Raw genomic sequence first — 20,055 nt, 5'->3', positions numbered from 1 at the left:
TGCGATGAGGCGGATGGAAAAGGACAAGAATGGTGTGACGGTGGTGTTCACTCACACGCGGGATCTAAAACAGAATGCAGCAAGGGAAAAAAAACCCACGCTCAGACACAGACGGCGGAAAGGTGGTTAACGGAGGGAAGAGGAGGTGGGGGGAGGACGAAGGGGGTCAAATCTATGGGGACAGGAGACCAGACTCCGGCGGTGAGCATGTAATAGAGCGCGCAGATGTCATATTATGAAGTTGTACACCTGAGATTTAATTAATGTCATTAGCCGACGTTATCAATACACTTAAGAGGCATAAGGTGTTAAAACTGGTTTACTGTCAACTTTTAATAATCTGCGCTGTAGGAGTGGAAATACTATACACATGCTCCACGTCGTTTTATACGTAGGTCTCAGGTCTCAACTTTCCCCATCAGTGATGTCACAGTCGGCCACGAAAAGTCCTGTTATTTCCCTTGCCCTTGCTGAATGGCATCGGACCTGCCAGAAAGGAAAGCGCGTGGCACGGGTGGGTGACCGCGAGGAAGAATCCACACTCTCCAGATAAAACCTAAAAGGCTCTGGGACCACATTCCAACCATTCTGTGTGGGGTCGCATAACACCTGGCACATCAAGGTCAGCAGACCTGTGATTACCCATGGGGACACGCCAGCACTCTTCAGGTGGCTCAGGGGCCAGGACTCAGGCCCCCACAGATGCACAGACACCAGGTGCTGGATGGGGGCTGGGCTCCTCCAGGGAATGCAGGGATCACCTGCTCGGGGGCCCTCGGCCAGCTCAGTAGATTAAATTATTCATGTTTTCTGCCATTTACTGTGGATGCCGAGGGTGGGCTGCACATGGCACTGGCTGTACGCGCACTTGGCAAACAATCCGGTTCCTGGGGACCGGCCTGGACCAGAGGAAAACAAGCTGCACAAGCGCTTCACTCTGGATGCTCACGTCGCATGGTTCACTCTGTCACTCCCTCCTCATAAAGGCAGGTGAGGATGTACCGCCCAACTAAAAAGACATTTGCACCGTGTAAACAAAATGCAAATCCCGAGGACACACGAAGAGCCCATCGCTTCGCAATAATTGAGAGGGTCACCCGAACAGCATCCTCGCCAGAGAGGACTGAAACAGGCACACGAATCAGAGGAATGGATAAGATGCAGGAGCCAAAATGCAGAACACAGGGCGTGTTGCCTCAGGGACAGTCTCCCCCGCGAGCCGCTGAGCTGCGTGAGGGTGGCAGGCTGGACAGCGGCAGAGGCGCGACCCGGAGCTTGGCTCCCACGCCGATGGCGGCGAGCCCTTACAGAGCCCAGGCTGTGTGCTCTGGCCAGCGACCAGCAGGGGACAGGGCACAGGGCGCAGCTGGGTGCCAGCACCGTGGGGCGAAATTCGGGCACGTTCCACGCTCCAAACCCATTTCTCAGTCTACTGTGGGGAGGATGCGGAGGAGGACGACCAAGACAGCAGCTTCATGACAGAAAAGCACTGCGTGTTCTCTTCAGTCACAGCAAGAAAATGCCACATTCTTAAAAATTAAACTGAATTAAACATATAAAAATATATGCTAATATGTGAGCTAAGCACATACTCTGTGAATTAAAATCCCAACGCAAACCACTAGAGCTCAGCAACACAGCTGTGGTCTCCCCGCTCCACACACGCGCACACGTACACGCAAATGCACACGCACACACGCACACGCGCGCACGCGCCCCTTTCATTTCGAAGGTATTCGGAGGACTTTCATTGCTTCGTGGAAGATCATTTGCATTATAAACGTGCGATGCTGGTTCACTGAGTCCCTTGCCAGAGAGCTCGCTGAGTGAGGCTTTCTGGCTCAGTTTCGTTTGGATCCCACCACAGCAGAGAAAGTCGGCTTGTGGCAACACCGGGCGGGGCGGACGCTAACGCCCCAAGCGGGGTTAACAGGGCCCCGCGGATGCCAGTTAAAAAAGGATCATGGTTTCCATCAAGCAAAGAGTCCTCCTTGGTGACACTTTTATGTGGAAAATGACCTTGCACTTGGGAGGTTCACTCTCCAACACATGGAAACCTGGCACGGTGTCAACTACAGAGGACAGAAGCCAAGGTCCCTGCTCTCGACTCCCAGGGTATCAGAGCACACAAGACCTTCACCAAATGGGTCTGAACATCTAGATGCTGTGCTTTACCCAGCTGTGACCATTTTTTAAGACTCCTCAACTGACTATGCACGCCCACACTCCTGACCCATCCAGCTTGGCAAAGAGAAGGCAGTTTATGAGGAGACAAGCAAAGTGAGCCAGTGGTCACAAGTAGCACCGCCTGCTTACTTCTACGAGGGCCGGTTATCCGAGGAAGACAGCACGGGAGAGCAAAAACCCCACTTTCACTTCTCATTGAAGGAAAAGGACAGAAATGTACACACGAGACTTACTGAGAATTAATTTTACGCTTGCAGTATTTACCAAGCACAATACTCCCCAATAAACATAAGGATCTTGAAACAATTGAAGCATCCTTCGATAGATGACTGGATAAAGATGTGATACATATATACAACGGAGTGTCACTCAGCCGTAAGAAAAGGCGAAATACTGCCACGTTTGTGACAACATGGATGGATCTCGAGATGATCATGCTAAGCAAAATAAGTCAGACAGAAAAAGTTGAGAACGATACGATTTCACTCACATGTGCAACAGAAAACAAAGCAGCAAATGAACAACACAAACAAAAACTCACAGACACAAACAACAGTTTAGTGGTTACCAGGAAAGCGAGGGAAGGAGGAAGCAAAGGGGGTCAAATGTATGGCGATGGAAGGAGACTGTGGGTGGTGAACAAACAACATAATACGCAGATGACATGTTATTATGGTACACTCGAAACCTATATTTTTATTAACCAATGTCACCCCGATAAACTTATTAAAAATTAATTTAAGAAACATTAAGGATCTCAAGAAAGCAGACATACAAATTTACTTACAACAGGTGGAGCATAACACGCATCCCTTCCCATCGTGAAATACAGTTTACAACGTTTCCACATTTGTTCTCTCATTTGATCCTCCCACTAATTCTGTGCCATAGGAAGGGCGGGGAATTTTATTTCTAGTTCATAAATGAGGAACACAAAGTCCAAAACCCATAGCTGGCCTGGTGATCTGAAACGACAGCTGGGTCACCAATGAGCTTTCAGTCCAACCGGGGAGATAAGGCTGAAAAATACAACTAAAGAAGCACTAAAAACTAAACGATATAAGAAAAAGATTTCAAAACTTAATGCAACATAAACTCAATATAAGTCTACAATAATCAAGACAGTGTGGTACTGGAATAGGGATAAACATAACAATCAAAGGCATAGGATTGAGAAGCGAAAATACGTTTATGGTTAATCGACTTTTGACGAGGATGCCAAGACAATCGATGGAAAAAGAATACTCTTTACAAGACATGGTGCTGGCTCGATCCAATATCTACATGCGAAAGGAGGAACTTAGGGCCCTATCACACATGATCTATAAAAATTAACTCAAAATGGATCAGAGATCTAAACATCAGAGCTGAAAACATAACATTTTCAGTGGTGAACATAGGAGAAAATATCTGTGATCTTGGGTTCGGTCAAGATTTCTTAGATATGACACCGACAGCATGATCCGTGAAAAGAAACAAATGAATAAATTAGACTTCATCAATATCCAAAACTTTGGGGCTTCAAAAGACACCATTAGGAAAGTAAAAAGTCAAGCCACATTCTGGGAGAAAATTTTATACATCATACATATGTTAAAGGATCTGTATCCAGGATATAAAAAGAAGTTGTAATTCAATTAGAAGACAACACAATTTTTCAATGAGCAAAGGATTTGAGTAGTATTTTTTCCAACAAAGATATAGAAAATAGCAATAAGTACATGAAAAGGTATTCGACATCTTTAGACATTAGAAAAATGAAAATTACAAACAATGGGATACCACTCCCCACACCCTAGAATGGTTCGATCAAAAAGAGATGATAACAAGTGCTGACAAGGATGTGGGGGAGTCAGACCCCCGCCCCCCGCTCGTGCGGATGGAAAGGGGGCAGCTGCTCTGGGAAACAGTTTGGTGATTCCTCAAAATGTTAAGCATAGACTTACTATACGGCCAAACAATTCCACAATTAGCTAGGTATCTTCCCAAGAGAAATGAAAACGTATGTCCATGCAAAACGTGTGTATGAATGTTCTAGGCAGCATTACTTATAAAATCCCAGAAGCGTCAACCCAAATGTCCGTCAGCCGATAGATGGATACGCACACTGTGGCCTACTCAGACAATGGAACGCCAGTTACGGACAAAGACGAAGAATGCGCTGATACCCTCTTGAACACGGATGTGCCTCAACAACGTTACCATGCTAAGTGGGAGAAACCAGTCACAAAGGCCAAATAGTAAGTATTCTGGGATTCCATTTAGTGAACTGTCCCGAACAGGAAATCCGAAGAGACGGGAAGTCAACTGGCCGTTGCTTAGGGCCGGGGAGGGAAACAGGGAGTAACTGCTAATGGGTCCCCGGTAGCTTTCTGAGGTGAGGAAAATGTTCTGAATCAGATTATGGTGATGTTTACGCAACTCTATAAATATACTGAAAACCACCGATCCATGCGCCTTAATTACGCAAATTACACGTAAATAAAGCTCTCTAAAAAAAGTGGGCAAAAAATTTTAACAGTTGACCAAAAAAGATATGAGTAATCAATAAGCACATGAAAAGATGTTCAAAATCATTAGCCACTGGTAGATACCAACTTCATATCTAACTGAAATGGCTATGTGGCTGTCATCAAAAAGACAGACGGGATGAAGCAGTGGACAACCCAGAACCCTCACGAGTCCCCAGAACCCTCATGAGTCCCCGGAACCCGCGCGAGTCCCCGGTGGGGTGCACTTTGGAAAACAGTTTGGGAGTTTCTTAGAAAGTGAGACACGAACTTACCACAGGAACTGGCGAGTCCAGTCCTAGGTGTCTAAGAGAAATGAAAACGTGTCCACACAATGATCTATACGTAAATGTTCCCAATTTTCAGCACTATTTTTTATATCCAAAAAGGAAAAGCAGCCCTAATGCCTATCAACTGATGAAAGGGTAAACCAAATGCAACATGTTCGCACTACAGAATATTAGTTCGCAATTAAAAGGAACAAGGTACTGATCTATGCTTCATCACGGATGAACCTCAGAAGCATCTTGCTAAGTGAGCTACGTGAAAGAAGCCTGCGGCAAACACCACATATCATATGATCCCATTTACATAAAACGCAGAAATAGCCAACGTGGACAGACGGGAAGTAGATTAGCAACTGCTGGAGCTGGGTGGGAATGGGGGTGACTACAAACGGCCATGAAAATGTCCTAACACTGGGCGGTGATGGTTGCACAACCGTGAATGTATGAGAAGTCGCTTCACTGTACACTCCGAAGAAAGCTAAAGGATGCGGTCTTGGTCAGTGCAAGGGCGAGCCCCAAGGCGGGAGCCACAGTCCAGGTGATGAAGGGCGGTGACAGGGCACACCACTGGGGCTTCACTGGTCGAAGGGTCATTTCTCCTATACAAGTGGTCGTCTGAAACCCCCGGCGGCACAGTCAGCGTGCCTCCCAGTTAAACACCTGCACACGCCCTCACGTGTTCTTCAGCCAAAAAGTACTTGTCGAACACCTACTGTGTGCCTCACTGGGTCTGAGCACCTAGTAATTAAAGAAGCAGATTCCAAGTCACGGTCCTTCCAGGGTCACTGCTGAGCCTGACACCTACAAGAGCCCCCAACCCTGGAAAACTGCCTCCTGACCGATACCAACCTTGTTTTGACTTTTCCAGGTCATATGAAATCTGCCAAGAATGAGAAATGACCGAGGCTATGTGTAGTTGGCAGCATGAGCAGGTGTATTAGTTATAAGCAAAGATGAATTATTATAAGTTTCCTTCATCAGGATGGTAGGATGGCTGCAGTCAGACAGTGCGAAGCATCTCAGCAGATTATTACTAACGTTAAAAATGAGAGAATTAACTTGTTTCTGGAGAAGTGGGTTACAAGTATTTCGAGTGAAGAGTGACCTCAGAAAGACAAAATCGGAGTTTCCTCGGGGTCTGCATCATCAGCGGTCCGCATTAGGTCCCCAGGGGATCCCACCCAGCGGAAGAGCTGTAAAACCTCCATCCTACACGGCGAACCAAGAAAACGCTCCTGAATTTTCTCACTGTGGAAGTTAGACCCCGTAGGGCTACCGGAATGGGGTGAAGCCATCCACGTTTAAGCGGTTCTGCTGACAAGGGCTGCTTACTTTACAATTTTTCAGGTGTTAGCAAAGGTAGGTCTGAAAGTTAGAGCGCAGTGGATATAAAATACCCTCGGGTCCTCATTTGGGGTCAGCTTATTCATCAGACCAAGAAACGGTGAAAATGGCAGATGGAACCTCACGATTTATCCACATCTAAATTTCCACAGTTGCATCAAAAACATTTCAGATCCCAACTCGAAATCACCTGCCCTTTCGAGCAGCTGGCGCTTGTCATCTCTGGACCGAAGGCAAGGACCCGTGAGTGGCTGTAAAGGAAAGACATGTCTGCCAAGAGCATGTGCCCAGACTACGGTCCGCGGAAGGCCGCACGCAGCATCCCTCAACAGTCACAGCAACCGTGACGAACTAACCGGTGTCGGTGGTTTAATTAGCACTCACAAGGCACCCCAGGCTTGACACGTCTGCTTATCTCGGCCCCCCGCCCACCCAGCCCAGCGCCCGCCCTTGGAACCGCAGCGTGCAGAGCGCGGGCACCACCTGGCCTTACGCGCCGAGTCCCTCAGGCCTTGCAGGGAGCCGCACTCACTTTTGAGGGGCGCTGGTGTCCAGTCCCTGGGAGCTTACGGGCCCGGCGGCGGCAGGGTCCCGCACGTCTGCGCAGGCGCGGCCAGAGAGCCCGCTACTCGGGCCCCGCCCATCCCGGGCTCCGCCCCAAAAGTGGGCGCGGGCGGCTCCCCACAGGCCTCCTCCCAGACAGGGCCGCCGGGAGACGCGAAGCCCACTGAGGGCCCACCCACGGATTCCACCTTGCCGTTCCTAACGCCCCGGCCCCGGGGGGCTCACCGCATCCCCCGGCACCTGCAGCTCCTCCGGCCTCCGCCGTCGCCAGCGGCCCAGCGCTAGAGTGTCCATTTGGCCCACAGGTCAGAGTCCGCAGACTACTCATCCACACCTGAGGCCTGGCCCCGCCCACGGCGCCGCGTCCACGCCCCCTACCCCACGTGTCCCAGGGAAGCCAATGAGGGGCGGGGGCGGGGCTCCGCAGGACCGCGTGAGTCTTACCGGTGAGTGCCGCAGGCAGGAGTCGGGGAGACCAGAGTCTTCCAGATAGAGGGAGACATTTCCCCCAGGTCATTATTTCTCAAACAGTGCCGGACTATATCATCTTTCCGATCACTGAATCAGCCGTGAGGCTCCGAAGAACCTACTCTTTACGGGTCCCGCCACGCTTTGATTACAGACCTTGGATCGGCTGGAGAAGCGGCCGCCTCCTCGCTCTTGTGATTGGTCACCGAGCCCCGTGCGGTCGTCTTCCCGTGGCTGGTTGGCTGGTAGACGGCACAGGGAGCCAATCAGCATGGGCGAGGCTGCGGGGGAAGTCTGGGAGTTGTAGTCCAGAGCTGGCGGCCTCACTTCCGCTGGGAGCGGGACCCTGGGGCTACGCGGCGTGCTGCGGTCTCTAGCCAGGTTTTCCCCCGTGCACAGTGGCTTCCGGGTCGGAGACTCGTGGGCGTCCTACTTCTCTGCAGGTTGGCCAGAAGGGGAAACCGAGGCCTCCTCCCGCTCTCTCGGGGGTGGGGTTCGGCCCATGTGCATCGAGAGCAGGGTCCCTGCGCCCGACTTTTCGCAAACCGCGGGCTTGGGCCCGTCCAGCGCTGGGCCGAGCTGCACTGCGCTCCGGCTCCTCGGTTCTTGGAGTTTGTTCACACCTATCTAGGCTGGAAAGTGCTCAGGTTCGGTCGTCTCCGCACCCTGCCACCCTCCCCACCGCGTGGGCACAGCCCCGGGACCCACTTTGATTAGTTAAAGTGGGTCTAAGCCAGTCTTTTGCTTTGGCTGACGATGGGCGGTGACCTAGCTTCGTCAGTGGGAAGTAAAGGAGGTCTGTTAGGGGCTGGGCTCTGGGGAAGAGTTCCTTCCTGTTCACTATTCTGCTGCAGCGTAAGGCTCCTTTATTAACTTGGTGAAATGCATGAAGCCCTACTCAGCTGGGCAGGCATGCCTGCAGCATGATCGGTGGCAAATTAAGTAGCTAGTCTGCCCGTTTTCATTTATAAAAGATAATGACTAACAGGGTACTGTGAGGATTTAAACGAGGCATTTACATATAAAGTACTCTGAACAATGCCTGACACAAACGGAGTGCTCAGCAAATGGTTCGGTGCCGCCATTGTGCTCCTAGCACTGATCCTGCCACTAGTGCACATGCTGTATCAGAAACCCTGGGGGCTTCCAGAATGATAAGTAAGTTCTGGGCAAGTAATGTCAACCGATGGTCATTGGAGCGAATTCAGTGCCAACTTGAATCCCCGATTTGGGGTGCCGGTGAAGGAAACTTCTGTGCAAACACAGCAGGGCCGTAAAAGCAGCACAGGTGTGGGATAGCTCAATAGCGTTACAGATGAACTCTAAGGAACGAGGAGGCTGTGAGAGGTCCTGGAGCAAGCACCCTCCAGAGGTGGGGCAAATACTTCTTTTTCAAATCACAGGAGCTGACTTACAGAGACAAGTCCCCTCTCGTGGTCCCTGATTGTCTGTCCTCAAGCAACTGAAGACTCCCAAGTTCTCACAGTTTGATTGGCCCAAAAAGCACCGTCCTGATTGGTCAGTGAAGTTGATAGGGACTGTGGTTGTAGCAGCTCCAACTGGGGAAAGTCCCAGTCATATTGGTTGAAATATAATTCCAGGAACTCCTTTATAAGAGTGGGCTCAGCTGGCAGGAACACAGTGTGGGTGGGCAGTTTGGCTCCACGGGCAGACAACTTGGTGCAGACTTCTCCTCGGAAGTGTGGTTTTGCAGAGGCCCAACTGGTAGGCTCTGTTCTTAAGTTTTAACCCAGTTAGCCACCAATAACCCCTCTTAATAGGTATCATCTTAGGGTAACATACTATGTACAACATGGTGATTATGGTTAACAATACTGTGTTGTATATTTGAAAGTTGCTAAGAGTAGGTTTTAAAAGTTCTCGCCACATGTAACCATATGAGGCGATAAATGTGTTGATGTGTTAATTAACCTTATTTTGCAATATGTACATGTATCAAATTATGTTGTATACCTTAAGCTTACACAGTGTTATATATCAATTACATCTCAGTAAAGCTGGGCAGGGGCAAACCTCTTTGTTTTTAGATGTGTTAGAATTCAGAATTTGGGGCATTTTTTTTTTGCAGTATATAACCCTGTATAAAACATTTCCAGCGGGGTCTGGGACAACAGCCTAAAATCAAACACAATAGTTCTGAAGCAAAGATGTGTGACAAATAGTCACCCTAAGTGGGACATCTAAAGGCTATAAATGCTCAGATCAGTTCAAATTAGTTTACTCCAAACTTCAGGAGAAACTTCTGATTTTCAGAACGTTTGCATTTCAGAATTGAAACGATACTATTGTGCACCTGTACTATTACCTCTGCTAGAGACCGCCACTGGGGAATGGGCTTGGGGGCCGGAGCTTAGCCCCTGAACTGGCCACAGAACCTCTCCTTGGCCAAACTCTACCCAGGCTCCTCTGAATTCTAAACTACGCCCCGAATTCTGGGCTTCCGTCTCTACATTGTCCAGTTTTAGCAAGAATCGTGCTAAGTCAGCTTAACTAGAACCCCCGGCCATTGAGATCTGATGGGGTCCTCATGCCTCACCTTCTCCCGGTGATGTCTCATTACTCTAGCCTGCCTTCAGCAAGAGTCCTCTTTGGGTGGTTAGCAGGACGCCCCCCTTACTCTGATGTTTCCTCTTCGCAATCTTCTATCACTGACCCTACCCTCCCCCCCGACCTTGCTCCTTGGCTGTAAATACCCACTTGGCCCTATATTCGGAGTCGACCCTAATCACTCCCCTACTGCATACCCCATTACGATGGTCCCTATACCTGTCATGGTCCCCCTGAATAAAGTCTGCCTTGCTATGTTTTGACAAGCCTCATGAGTACTTTTTTCTCTAATACTATAAACAGCAATAGGTATATTTAGAAAGATGCAGTGTAGCTTAGCACAGTTTACCAAACATCAGTCGTTTGGGTACCACTCACGCATGCATACTAACCTCTCCTATTGTACCCAGTATATTTAACTTCTTACTGTCTCACATTTTTGAAAACTTTAAAAATGTTAGTCAAGAGTGGCGGGTCGGGATTGTCGCCAGGGCCCGTGCTTGGCCCTCGTCTTCCGCCTCGGGGTTCTCTGCAGCGCACAGGCAGCCTGCACGGCCCGCTCACTGTGGACAGGGCGCCCCACCCCAGGAGGACTAGGGTCTGGAGGGTGCTCTTCTCCCTGGACGGTCAGCACGTGTTCATTTTGCAAAGGGTCACAGCTTTGTTCTGATGTCATTTTAGCCCAGGTTGTTTTTTTTTTTTTTTTTAATGGCAAGACAGTATAAGATTTTCTAAATGTAATCCTCATAATGATATGGCCTATTTTATTATGGCAGAAAATAAAATGCCCTACTGCTTTTAAACTTTCAAAATAATTTCTCTAGTCTACGGCCATGCCACCCTGAACAAGCCCGATCCCATCTGATCTCGAGAGCAAAGCAGGTTCGGGCCTGGTTAGTACTTGGATGGGAGACCACCTAGGAGGACCAGGTGCTGTAAGCATGAAAAATAGAAATAAGGGATTGCAAACTGACAAGGTCCTTGCAATCTGTGAGGTCAACCAAGGATTGCCTCGCCTAAAATATAATAATAATAATAATAATAATAATTTCTCTACATGGAGACCATCGTGATCTAAGCTAGTGCCCTGAATTATTTCCTGCTTTTGTAAATGTGCTCTTCGGGGATGACCAAAAATAGATCGTTATTTACTATTGAAAGACTTTATGACCAGCCCAGTGAGGGATTTACATGATCCTGGGTAAAGCTTATGCCCCGATCCACCCGCTACAGTAACTGTGAACACTCACTACACGCAGAAGGCAAGGATTTTCTGTCGTGTTGCATTTTCTTCATAGGTGCCGTAGATAAATAAAAATATTAATAAACCACAAATACGCCTCCTAAAACCAATAGGTTTAGGCTTGACCGGAAGCGTTAATTGTATCTCATTCTAACTTATTCCTGCTTCTCTCCTTAATGTTTCTTAAACGGCAGACACCACTGTACGTTCTGTGCTACGCTATGTTTCAACAATAGATGGAAATTTTAGCATGTTTTATATTTCATCCTAAAATTTTTTCACTTACAAGTGCATGAAGTCACATTGGTTATGTTTGATAATCCGTTCTTGGCAGGTGTTTTCGCATAAGTTATAGGGTGCTTTGCCTCTCAGCTCTCAGCCTACTACAGAGAAACCTCGGCACATGGAGATATGACTGATGCCGCATTAGTGTGTGGGTTGGAAATAATAAGGATTATAAATGACTCACTGGGTATAGAAAATAAGGAGAGAAGACTTATTGGGGAGAAGTCAAAAAACCTCGCTCTCTCTATGCACAGCCGAAAGAAAGCACCATGAAAGATATATTACTGTTCACCTTTTTATTTCTAAGGGGGGTTTTATTAACCCCTTTTTATTAATCAAAATAAATTGATTGCCAGTGAATGCAATATTTTCTGACTGTTCGAAATTACAAAACAAAAGCAAAGGCACGCAAACTCACATATTACCTCCTCCGATAAATAAGAGACAAACCTCCTCCAACGAGATCACTGAATAGTGTTTAAGATTGGATGGCTGTTCTTTAAAACAGGACGTTTCATTTAAGAGTAGCAGCAGACAGGCCTCGGCTCATCTGGGATTCTGCTTTCTCCTGCCGTGGCAGTGATCAAGCATTCCGGAACACTGTTCTTTAATATTTATGTCTCATCATAAAAGGACAGTTCTGTAGGGTTAATACAGATATGGCCAATACAAACTTGGTTCTGGGCAAGGAATGAGATAATGACCTGATTCACAGGGAGGGGGAACCGGGTGGCCAGGAATCCATTGACAAGTGCAGCCCGAAGAGGGGTCCAGTCACTTCTAACTGTGACGCAGTGATGGAGAATGTACAGAAACGAGAAAATACACATTTCTCCCCAGTGGGTGAGAGAGCATCCGTCCCCGTCACCATTAGTGTGGGAGGAAGGCCTGAGTGTTTAATAGGAAAAGACCCATCGGTTTAGAAGATGAGGCCACGTGGTACCCTCCACGAGGAGGGGCTGAGGGTGTGGGGGGGTCGCAGGCTGCCTCTGACTGAGGACGCCCTGCACCGACCCGGCTCTTTGCCTCGTCCCACCCAGCCTTGGGCAGCGGGCCGCACGCCTGGCAGAGCTGTCCTGTCTTGTCTGTACAGACCGGCCAGCGTGGCTTAGCACCGTGTCCCCGCCCCTCCCCGAGACCCGGGACAGCAACAGCTGGCCATCTCAGGGTCCTGCACATCTGTCCTTGCTCACGGGAAGACTTTCCCCCTCCTCCTGCTCTTCATAGTTAGTCTAAGAGAATGGGCGCCGCAGTCGGAAGTCCAAGGCGCTGCTGGCGTTGAGATGTCTTCCGATTAAAATCAAGCGCACGTGTTTCGTGGGAATGAGTGAATAATAGGCACTAACTTGAAGTCTTAGGCTAAGAATGGAGTCGCCAGCAGGTTTTCGCTTCGCTCTGATGGGAGGATGCAACCAGACACTTAAACTGCTGCTGCGGTATCGTGAGAACCTGAAGTACTGACCCGTTTACTTCATATGCATCCTACAGGGCGTAGGGCCTGCACATCATTTAAAACTCAGTGGTTTGCTTTTTTCCTTTCTTATTTGTTTGGTTCTAGAGGAAAGAATTTAAAGTCAGCAATCATTCCACAGAAAAATCATCCCAGCCATCGAAATCGAAGTGGGCAGACCCATTCGGAGACCCTCTGAACTGGAATCCTTGCAGAATTTGAAACAAATCCCAACTGATCACATTGTTCAGGGTTATTTTCTTATGTCGCCACTTTCCTGAAGTGTCCCTGAGCCTCCCTAGGAGCAGCTGCTGACACCCGGCCACGGGGGCCTCCCCACTGACTGAGCGGGGGCCACTGTGGCAGCCAGCATCACGCAGCCCAGGCTGGACAGCTCTGGAAGAGGCTCAGGAATACAGACCTCAGATAATTAAAAAACTACTCTTTATTCCTTTGACCTGCACCTGGGGGAAATGTCACTGTTATGTTTTCGAGGAGAGAGAGAATGAGGAGGAAGACACTGTGGCACCTTTGAGCTACTGTGGCAAACGTAAGACTGTGGTGGCCATTGATTTAACTAAGGCTAAACCGGTGAGCCCTCCAGGTCGGGGAGGCCTCTGCCATGTGAGAGAACTGGGGATTAACTCTGTCCTTTGGGCACAGCTGTGTCTTTAAGGGGCGTGCGTGTGTCCTCAGTGCTCTCACATCTCTGGACTCTGACTTCCTCCCACAGACAGGAAGGGGCAGCTCTGCTCACGGTGCCCGCCGGACACTCCAGACGTCCACTCCGCGAGGTGGCATCTCTGTGCAAAAGCTGCCTGTGAGAGTACCAAGGTCAGCGGGATGGAACACCCATGAGCTCGTGCGAGGCACATACGTGGGGACCCAGTGTCTGGAAGGGTCCTTGTGGAGATGTGACCGGTTGGAGCCACACGGCCTGAAGGGTCTTGCCTGGTCACAACTTCTTAGCATAGGGGATGTAGCCAATCTTATTGTAATGGCAGCGTGTAATGCCAGGTGGGTGCTAGAGTCATTGGGGGGAATCACCTCACGGATTGTATAAACATCTAACTTTTTAAAATTAAAAAAAGAGAAAAAAGCCCACAGAGAGATGGAGAGCCGGCTGTATACTGTGCTGCCATTTGAGGGAAAAGCAATGATATCCATATGTATGAATATGGAAATTCGTGGAGTGTTTTGGTAAGAAGAAGAAACTGGTGACAGTGGCAAGTGCTCCAGGCAGGGGCGGGGTGGGTGGGAGATGGGGGAGGGGAGTGTGTGTGTGTGTGCGCGCGCGCGTGTGTGTGTGTGTGTGTGTGCGCGCGTGTGTGCATGAGAAATTTTAATAAGTACACATCAGAAACGTTTGCCAAACACATGCTTATTTACTAAAAATAAATCAATTAAGAAAAGAATTCCTCTGGCTTTATAAGCGATCTTATTTGTGATCTGAGACAAACTCATTTGGGTCCTTAATTCTAAAATTTGAAACAAGAACTACAATCAAGCGCAGAAAATATAGTCCAAGTGTACCTGGAAAATAAAGACACAGACGTGGACGCACACGGCAGTGTTTTCCTGTGACATGTTTAACTCAAGACAGCACGCCGCTGCGTATAAACGCGGTGATCGCGAATATTCAAGATCAAGAGCCCCGGCATCTGCATCTGGAGTCATCACAAGGGGAACTGGTCCTTCGCGAGGATGCACGTGGAAGTGTGCGCAAGCGACAACGTGCACAATCCCTCCTTCCCGCCCCCGCCCGTGCCGGCGGGGCTTCCACGCGCACACTGCGGCCTTGGTAAATTTCACAGGATCCGGATACAAAGCCGCTGGAAGCGCGGGAGAAGGTGTTACGTGCGGGGGAGAAGGTGTTACGTGCGTGGGAGGTGTTACGTGCCAGCGGGGCAGGGAGAAAAAGCACATGTTCCACGGATCAGCAGAGTGTCTACAGATCCAGCGTCAGTGTGTGCACATTCTGAATTGTGGCCTCTTTAGGGTGAATAAAGAAAGCACTCAACAAAGGATGCTCCTTTCCAGCCTGAAGAGGCAGCTGATGCCACCTACAGCCCGGAAACCAGCTCTACAACCCACACCTGCCAGCCACCCTGTCAGGTCCTCGGTGGGTGAGAGAAAATTAGAATTTATGTACAGAATGGAAAATGGGCAGTCAACTCTCAGGATGAATTTTTTTCCTGATCAATTGTTGAAAAATGATTTTGAATAAAGTGTTTTTGGAGATCGAAGCAATTGGATTAATATTTGTGAACTACATTTCTTATATTTCTTCTAGAGACTACCTCATGGAATGCGGTCACATTTTTTTCTCCCCCACGTATACAACCCCAAAATAGTCACCCGAACCTCAGATGAGGCCGATGGGCACCTGCTTATCCAGGCAGTCTTATCTCCTACAGGAAACTGGGTTACTGGGAAAGCGTCAGATAACACACTTCTGAAAAGAAATAGAATGTATTTTTATTGGCAGAGCCAAGATGAAGTATGCCTTGAAATCTGTTTTACAAATAAACTTGCACATAAATTGTCCATTCGCTGCTTCGAGATCTTTTTTCACGTTTGAGGAGCTGTCAGAGGTGCCTAATAAACATGAGTCTTATTTAGTTTACTGGATATGTAATTCTTCCTTTCTTTGAAAATAATTATTTTTCAAGCAAGTACAGCAAAAATACAACCAATAAAAATCTAGCTATGACAGCATAAACAACCTTGATGGCCAACGTATACATGGAGCTCTTCCAGGAAAAGTGGCTCCTGGTAGGGAAGACAGCTCAGCAAGTGGGGTGACTTGGGCCTGATGGAGTTCTGGCTCCCAAGGGTTGACAGAGGGACCCTCTCGGCCCTCCCTGCTTCCTGATCCCGGGCTAGTCCTTGGCTATCGGGGTGATGGCTGGAGCATCCCGGCTGTCAGGTTGGCCCTGGGCTATGGAGATGGAGGGCTACTTGTGTGGTTGGACCCAGTGTCCGGTTTACCTCAACGTGGTCTATGAGACACCTTTCACAAGGCCCATTCCTGGGGCCACCGGAGCTGATGGACAGTGGGGTGACATCCCGCGGAGGGCTCCAGAGGTTAAGATGCGGAGTGTCTACCTCACGGTTCCCCCATCCTGTGTCCTGGTTGGTGGTCCCTCAGTGAGGGTGGTGCCCGGGTTGGTGGCCAGCTGGGGTGCGGGGACCGGAGTGGGCTTAGGAGAACCTAGTCCAGGCCTACTGCTCTGGGCTTTGGTCGACTGGTTGGGGGCTCCCAGGGAGGCGAGTGTATGTTGGCCACTGCACCCCTGGGCCTCTCGCCATCTGGACAGAGCCTGAGCTGGCATTGTGGGGGCTCAGGTGTCCCCAGCCAGGCTTGGACTCCTCCTGGGGAGCCCTGCCTGCAAGTTCTCGGCAGTGGGGGGTCATTTATGCTTTTTCTAGTAGCTCCCAACGATGTCCTCGCAGCCTAAGGACAGAAATCAGAACACGTCCCCTTCCAGTGAACATCTGCTGTGCTTGGCTTACTGCTCCTCTGTGGGGGGCTCCTTTAATCTCCTCGCAGTGAAATTCCTAAGGAAATTCATTCCCTCCAGTTGCCATTATTCTCAACTGCTCTTTTGGGTGGCAGAGTAATTGGAATTTAAGGGTCTCTCTTAAAAGACAGGAAACGTCGGCCACTTTGCCAGAAGAACGACACTCTTCAGTGCTGTGCTTCGCCCGTTAGATGTGCCGTCGTCACTTCTAGTACCCGGGTCCCTCGGCTCCTCAGAAGGGTGTACCAAGACGCCACGAGCCGGGGATGTGATTCCAAGTCCTTGTCTCCGTTGACGTCACCTCTCTCCACTCCGGGTTACACATGCCCACCTGGGGCTGAGCACGGCCCCGCGCCTGTGCTTCGCCCGTTAGATGTGCCGTCGTCACTTCCCTTCTAGTACCCGGGTCCCTCGGCTCCTCAGAAGGGTGTACCAAGACGCCACGAGCCGGGGATGTGATTCCAAGTCCTTGTCTCCGTTGACGTCATCCCTCTCCACTCCGGGTTACACATGCCCACCTGGGGCTCAGCACGGTGCCCGCGCGGGGTACACCTTCCCTGCTGGCCACAGGCATGAACAATGCCGCAGCAGAAGGGCATGGCCATGAGGCTCCCTCGCCTGTTTATAAGCAGTGTTAGCTGTCATCAGCCAGAAAGTAATCCCACACACACAGAAGCACACACTCGTTAAAACGGGGTCACTCAGACAGCAGGGCACCCCTCTGCTGCCGGGAAGGCCCCTGCAGCCATCTCTGGAGCCTGGCTTGCCCAGACTGGGGCTTCATTCCCAAGGACCCAGAGCCCCAGCTTCCGGGTCCCCATGCTCTGACCCCTGAAGTACCACATTGCACCCTGGGAGAAACTGGATTGTCCCATCCTTTTCAGGGCTGTGCTGCTGTCCTGGAAAAACCGTTCTTGGTTCCTGGCTGAGAGGGTCCTGGGAGCCCAGGAGAGGCACCTGCCCAGAGGACACTTAGGTGAAGTGTCACTGGGTTCCCTAGGGGGGCACCTCTCCAAAGAGGGAATAGGCTGTGGCTGAATGAGGCTTACCTATGGAGTCAACAGAATGTCAGTGCCTGGGTGAACCCCACAGGCCACAACCAGGCCCAGGATCCTGCTTTCCTTTGTTTTGGAGCTTTCAAGCATTAACTAACTGGGCAAAAGGAAAAACCAAGTCCAGAGAACTCTGTAACAGGCCAAACAAGTTTAGTAGGACCATGGCGAGATTTTCCCTCGGGGCCTGAACAGCCTGAGAGGCCTGGGCTCTCCAGAAGAGCTTGAGGCCCAAGGGGAGGCCCAGGGGTGAGTCCTGGCTGGCCCTTCCCTGCTGTGGGCCTGGCCAGTATCCTTAGCTACAAAGCGATGTAGGCAGTGATGTTTTTACATCGGCTTAAGGGAGCACAGAATGATAAATACTGGCATGTGTGCAAGGACTTTGGAAGGCTGAAAAGCACTATGTATCTGCGTGTACCTTTATATACCTGTTATTTATAATGTGGCTGGGGCTCAAGGCTGAGGGGAGGACTCTTTGTTGCTCAAATCAGAGTATTTTAAAGTTCAGAGGTCATCTGTTGTCAGGCCTGTAGATACCAAAAAGTGGTAACTGGAGATGTTGTCCTGGAATTTTCTTTCTTTTTTTTTTTGAAGTAGGAAATGTGTTCTGTGGCTGGTCTGTGCTGCTATTGGCAAATTCTATTTAAAGGAAAAATCAGGATTTTTAAAACAGCCACATTCAAAGGGTGATTATTGCTTTTTTTTTTTTTTTAAAGATTCATATAGTACATTTCCCTGGTGCATTAAAATTTCATTATTTTTTAAATTACAAAGCCAGTCTCTCTTCTTTGAAAAAATGCAAATGACACTAAGAATTTGTATAATGTAAAAAGTGAAGGTCTTCCCTTTAAAACTCCCCTATTTTCACTCTCGGGGGGCAAGGTCTCCTAACACTTTGGGGAACATTCTTCTGAAGACCTTTACCTATGTTACATTCAGCTTTTTATACTTATATTTTATTTAAATGTAATTCTGTTTAAAAACAATTTTTGGAGCATAGTCTTGTTTCACAACATGCTGCATTGCATTTTTTAAATAGTAATCTCTAGGTTTTCTGTACTTAAAAAAAACCCTCATTTTAAAATAACGTAGTCAAATGTAGGTGTAAGTCACGATACAGAGAGATCTGTACATTTTCTCCAAAGATAACATCTTGCAAAACTGTGGTACAGCATCACGACCAGGATATTCACACGATCCACACATATTTTTCAGATTTCCCAGTTTCATTTTATTCTATGCAATTTTATCACATGTTTAGGTTTGTGTATCTACCACCACAATCAGGATACAAAGTTCCTTGTGGCTCTCCCAGTGCATTTCAAATACTGTAATTTACCGTTTTAGGAACATCTACTTCTCAGGGTGAGGCACACATGTAACAAGCTCCTTTCGATTAGATCAGTGCTGCCAAGGGAAAATACCATGTGAGCCACAAAATGAAAGTCATCTATGTAATTAAAAACTTTCTAGTAACGTCATTAAAAGGTAAATAAATATACATAAATTTAATATTTCATAAAACCCAAAATATTATTCTAACATGCATTAATATAAACACTATTAACGAGATGTTACTTTTTTTTCCTACTACTAAATCTTTGAAATTCCCGGAGCCCACTGCCTCACCAGCTGTACGCACCTCTGAGCGTGTACTGAGCACCTGCTCTGGGCCTGGCTCTAATGCAGGCACCAGGATAGGCAGGTCCTGCCCCGGATGCGAACTGGGCTGCTGGAGGGGACACGCACCGTTCCAGCACCGCGAGGCACGCGCGTGGTGGAAGCGGCACAGGTGCCCCGAAACGAGGGAAGGCTCCATGCGGCCCAGCCTCAAGGCGGGTCCAGAAGCCCAGGGCCATCCGGCAGGAGCCCCTCGTGTCTGGGTGGGCGCACGGCTTTCGGCAGGATGGCAGCTACGGGAGCAGCGGCGCTTTGGAGGGGAGGCCCGGTGTGGTCTGGGGACCTCCAGGAAACCGCCCCTCCCCAAAGCAGACGCCTGCCGGGCCAGGGGGCGGAGGGGCTTGCGGTGGAGTGGGAGACCGGGCGTGGACGAGGTGGGTCAGGCCAGGGAGTGTGTGGGGGAAGGACACCGCCCGGCGAGTCAACATTAGGGGGACTCCAAGGGCAGCCGGCGACGGGCCCGCGGGAGAGGTGCGGGGGTCGTGGAGCCGGGCCGCGGGGCCGGGAGGCGGCGCCCCAACCAAGGCCGTGCTGCTCCGAGGTCACAACGCTCCGGTGACGCGTGCGCCGCTGGGGTGCTGGACGCCCAGCGCGCGGAGGCGCGGGTTCCAGTCCTGCAGGCCCGAGTTCCAGGCTCCCGGTCAGCGTAGAGGTTCCGAGACGACGCGACGCCCCTTTCCCCGACCTCCCATCCATCTCCAGCTCGGTGCAAAGTTATTTTCTGTTTCGTTACGTTGGAACCTGACTTCACTTACACGCACGTCACACGCGCACCCTTCCCCAGCGGCAATGGGAGCTGAGGGGACGTACGCGGCCGGGAGCCCCGAAGGCAGGATCACCACGGAGGCGGAGGAGCCGAGCGCTGGCCCCCAGCTCGGCCGGAAGCCCCGCCC

At 49.7% G+C, this 20,055-nt stretch overlaps 1 protein-coding gene and 1 pseudogene across 6 annotated transcripts in view; one reads left to right on the top strand and one right to left on the bottom strand.

Annotated features, from left to right (window-relative positions):
- The window catches only part of CUNH10orf143 (chromosome unknown C10orf143 homolog), a 24,129-nt gene extending 13,725 nt beyond the window's left edge, over window positions 1-10,404 (bottom strand). The window contains exon 1 of one of the 6 annotated variants that reach the window (XR_003046616.1): window positions 7,118-7,274. Coding sequence is in view for 4 of the 6 variants with exons in the window: in XM_025047557.1 (XP_024903325.1) it covers window positions 7,517-7,633 (117 nt within the window). In the remaining 2 variants the exon portion in view is untranslated. Of the gene's footprint in view, window positions 1-7,117; window positions 7,275-7,516 lie in introns of those variants that run through there. The other 5 variants (XR_003046615.1, XM_025047557.1, XM_015590195.2 and 2 more) reach the window with 5 other exon arrangements.
- Window positions 10,405-10,751: 347 nt separating this feature from the next.
- Window positions 10,752-10,870, top strand: LOC112480503 (annotated as a pseudogene).
- Window positions 10,871-20,055: the final 9,185 nt, after the last annotated feature.

The sequence above is a fragment of the Pteropus alecto genome, unplaced genomic scaffold (assembly GCF_000325575.1).
Source record: "Pteropus alecto unplaced genomic scaffold, ASM32557v1 scaffold74, whole genome shotgun sequence".
In the NCBI taxonomy this organism is placed as follows: domain Eukaryota; kingdom Metazoa; phylum Chordata; class Mammalia; order Chiroptera; family Pteropodidae; genus Pteropus; species Pteropus alecto.
Note: the sequence above shows the minus strand (reverse complement) of the source record. Positions and strands in the feature narration are given on the sequence as shown.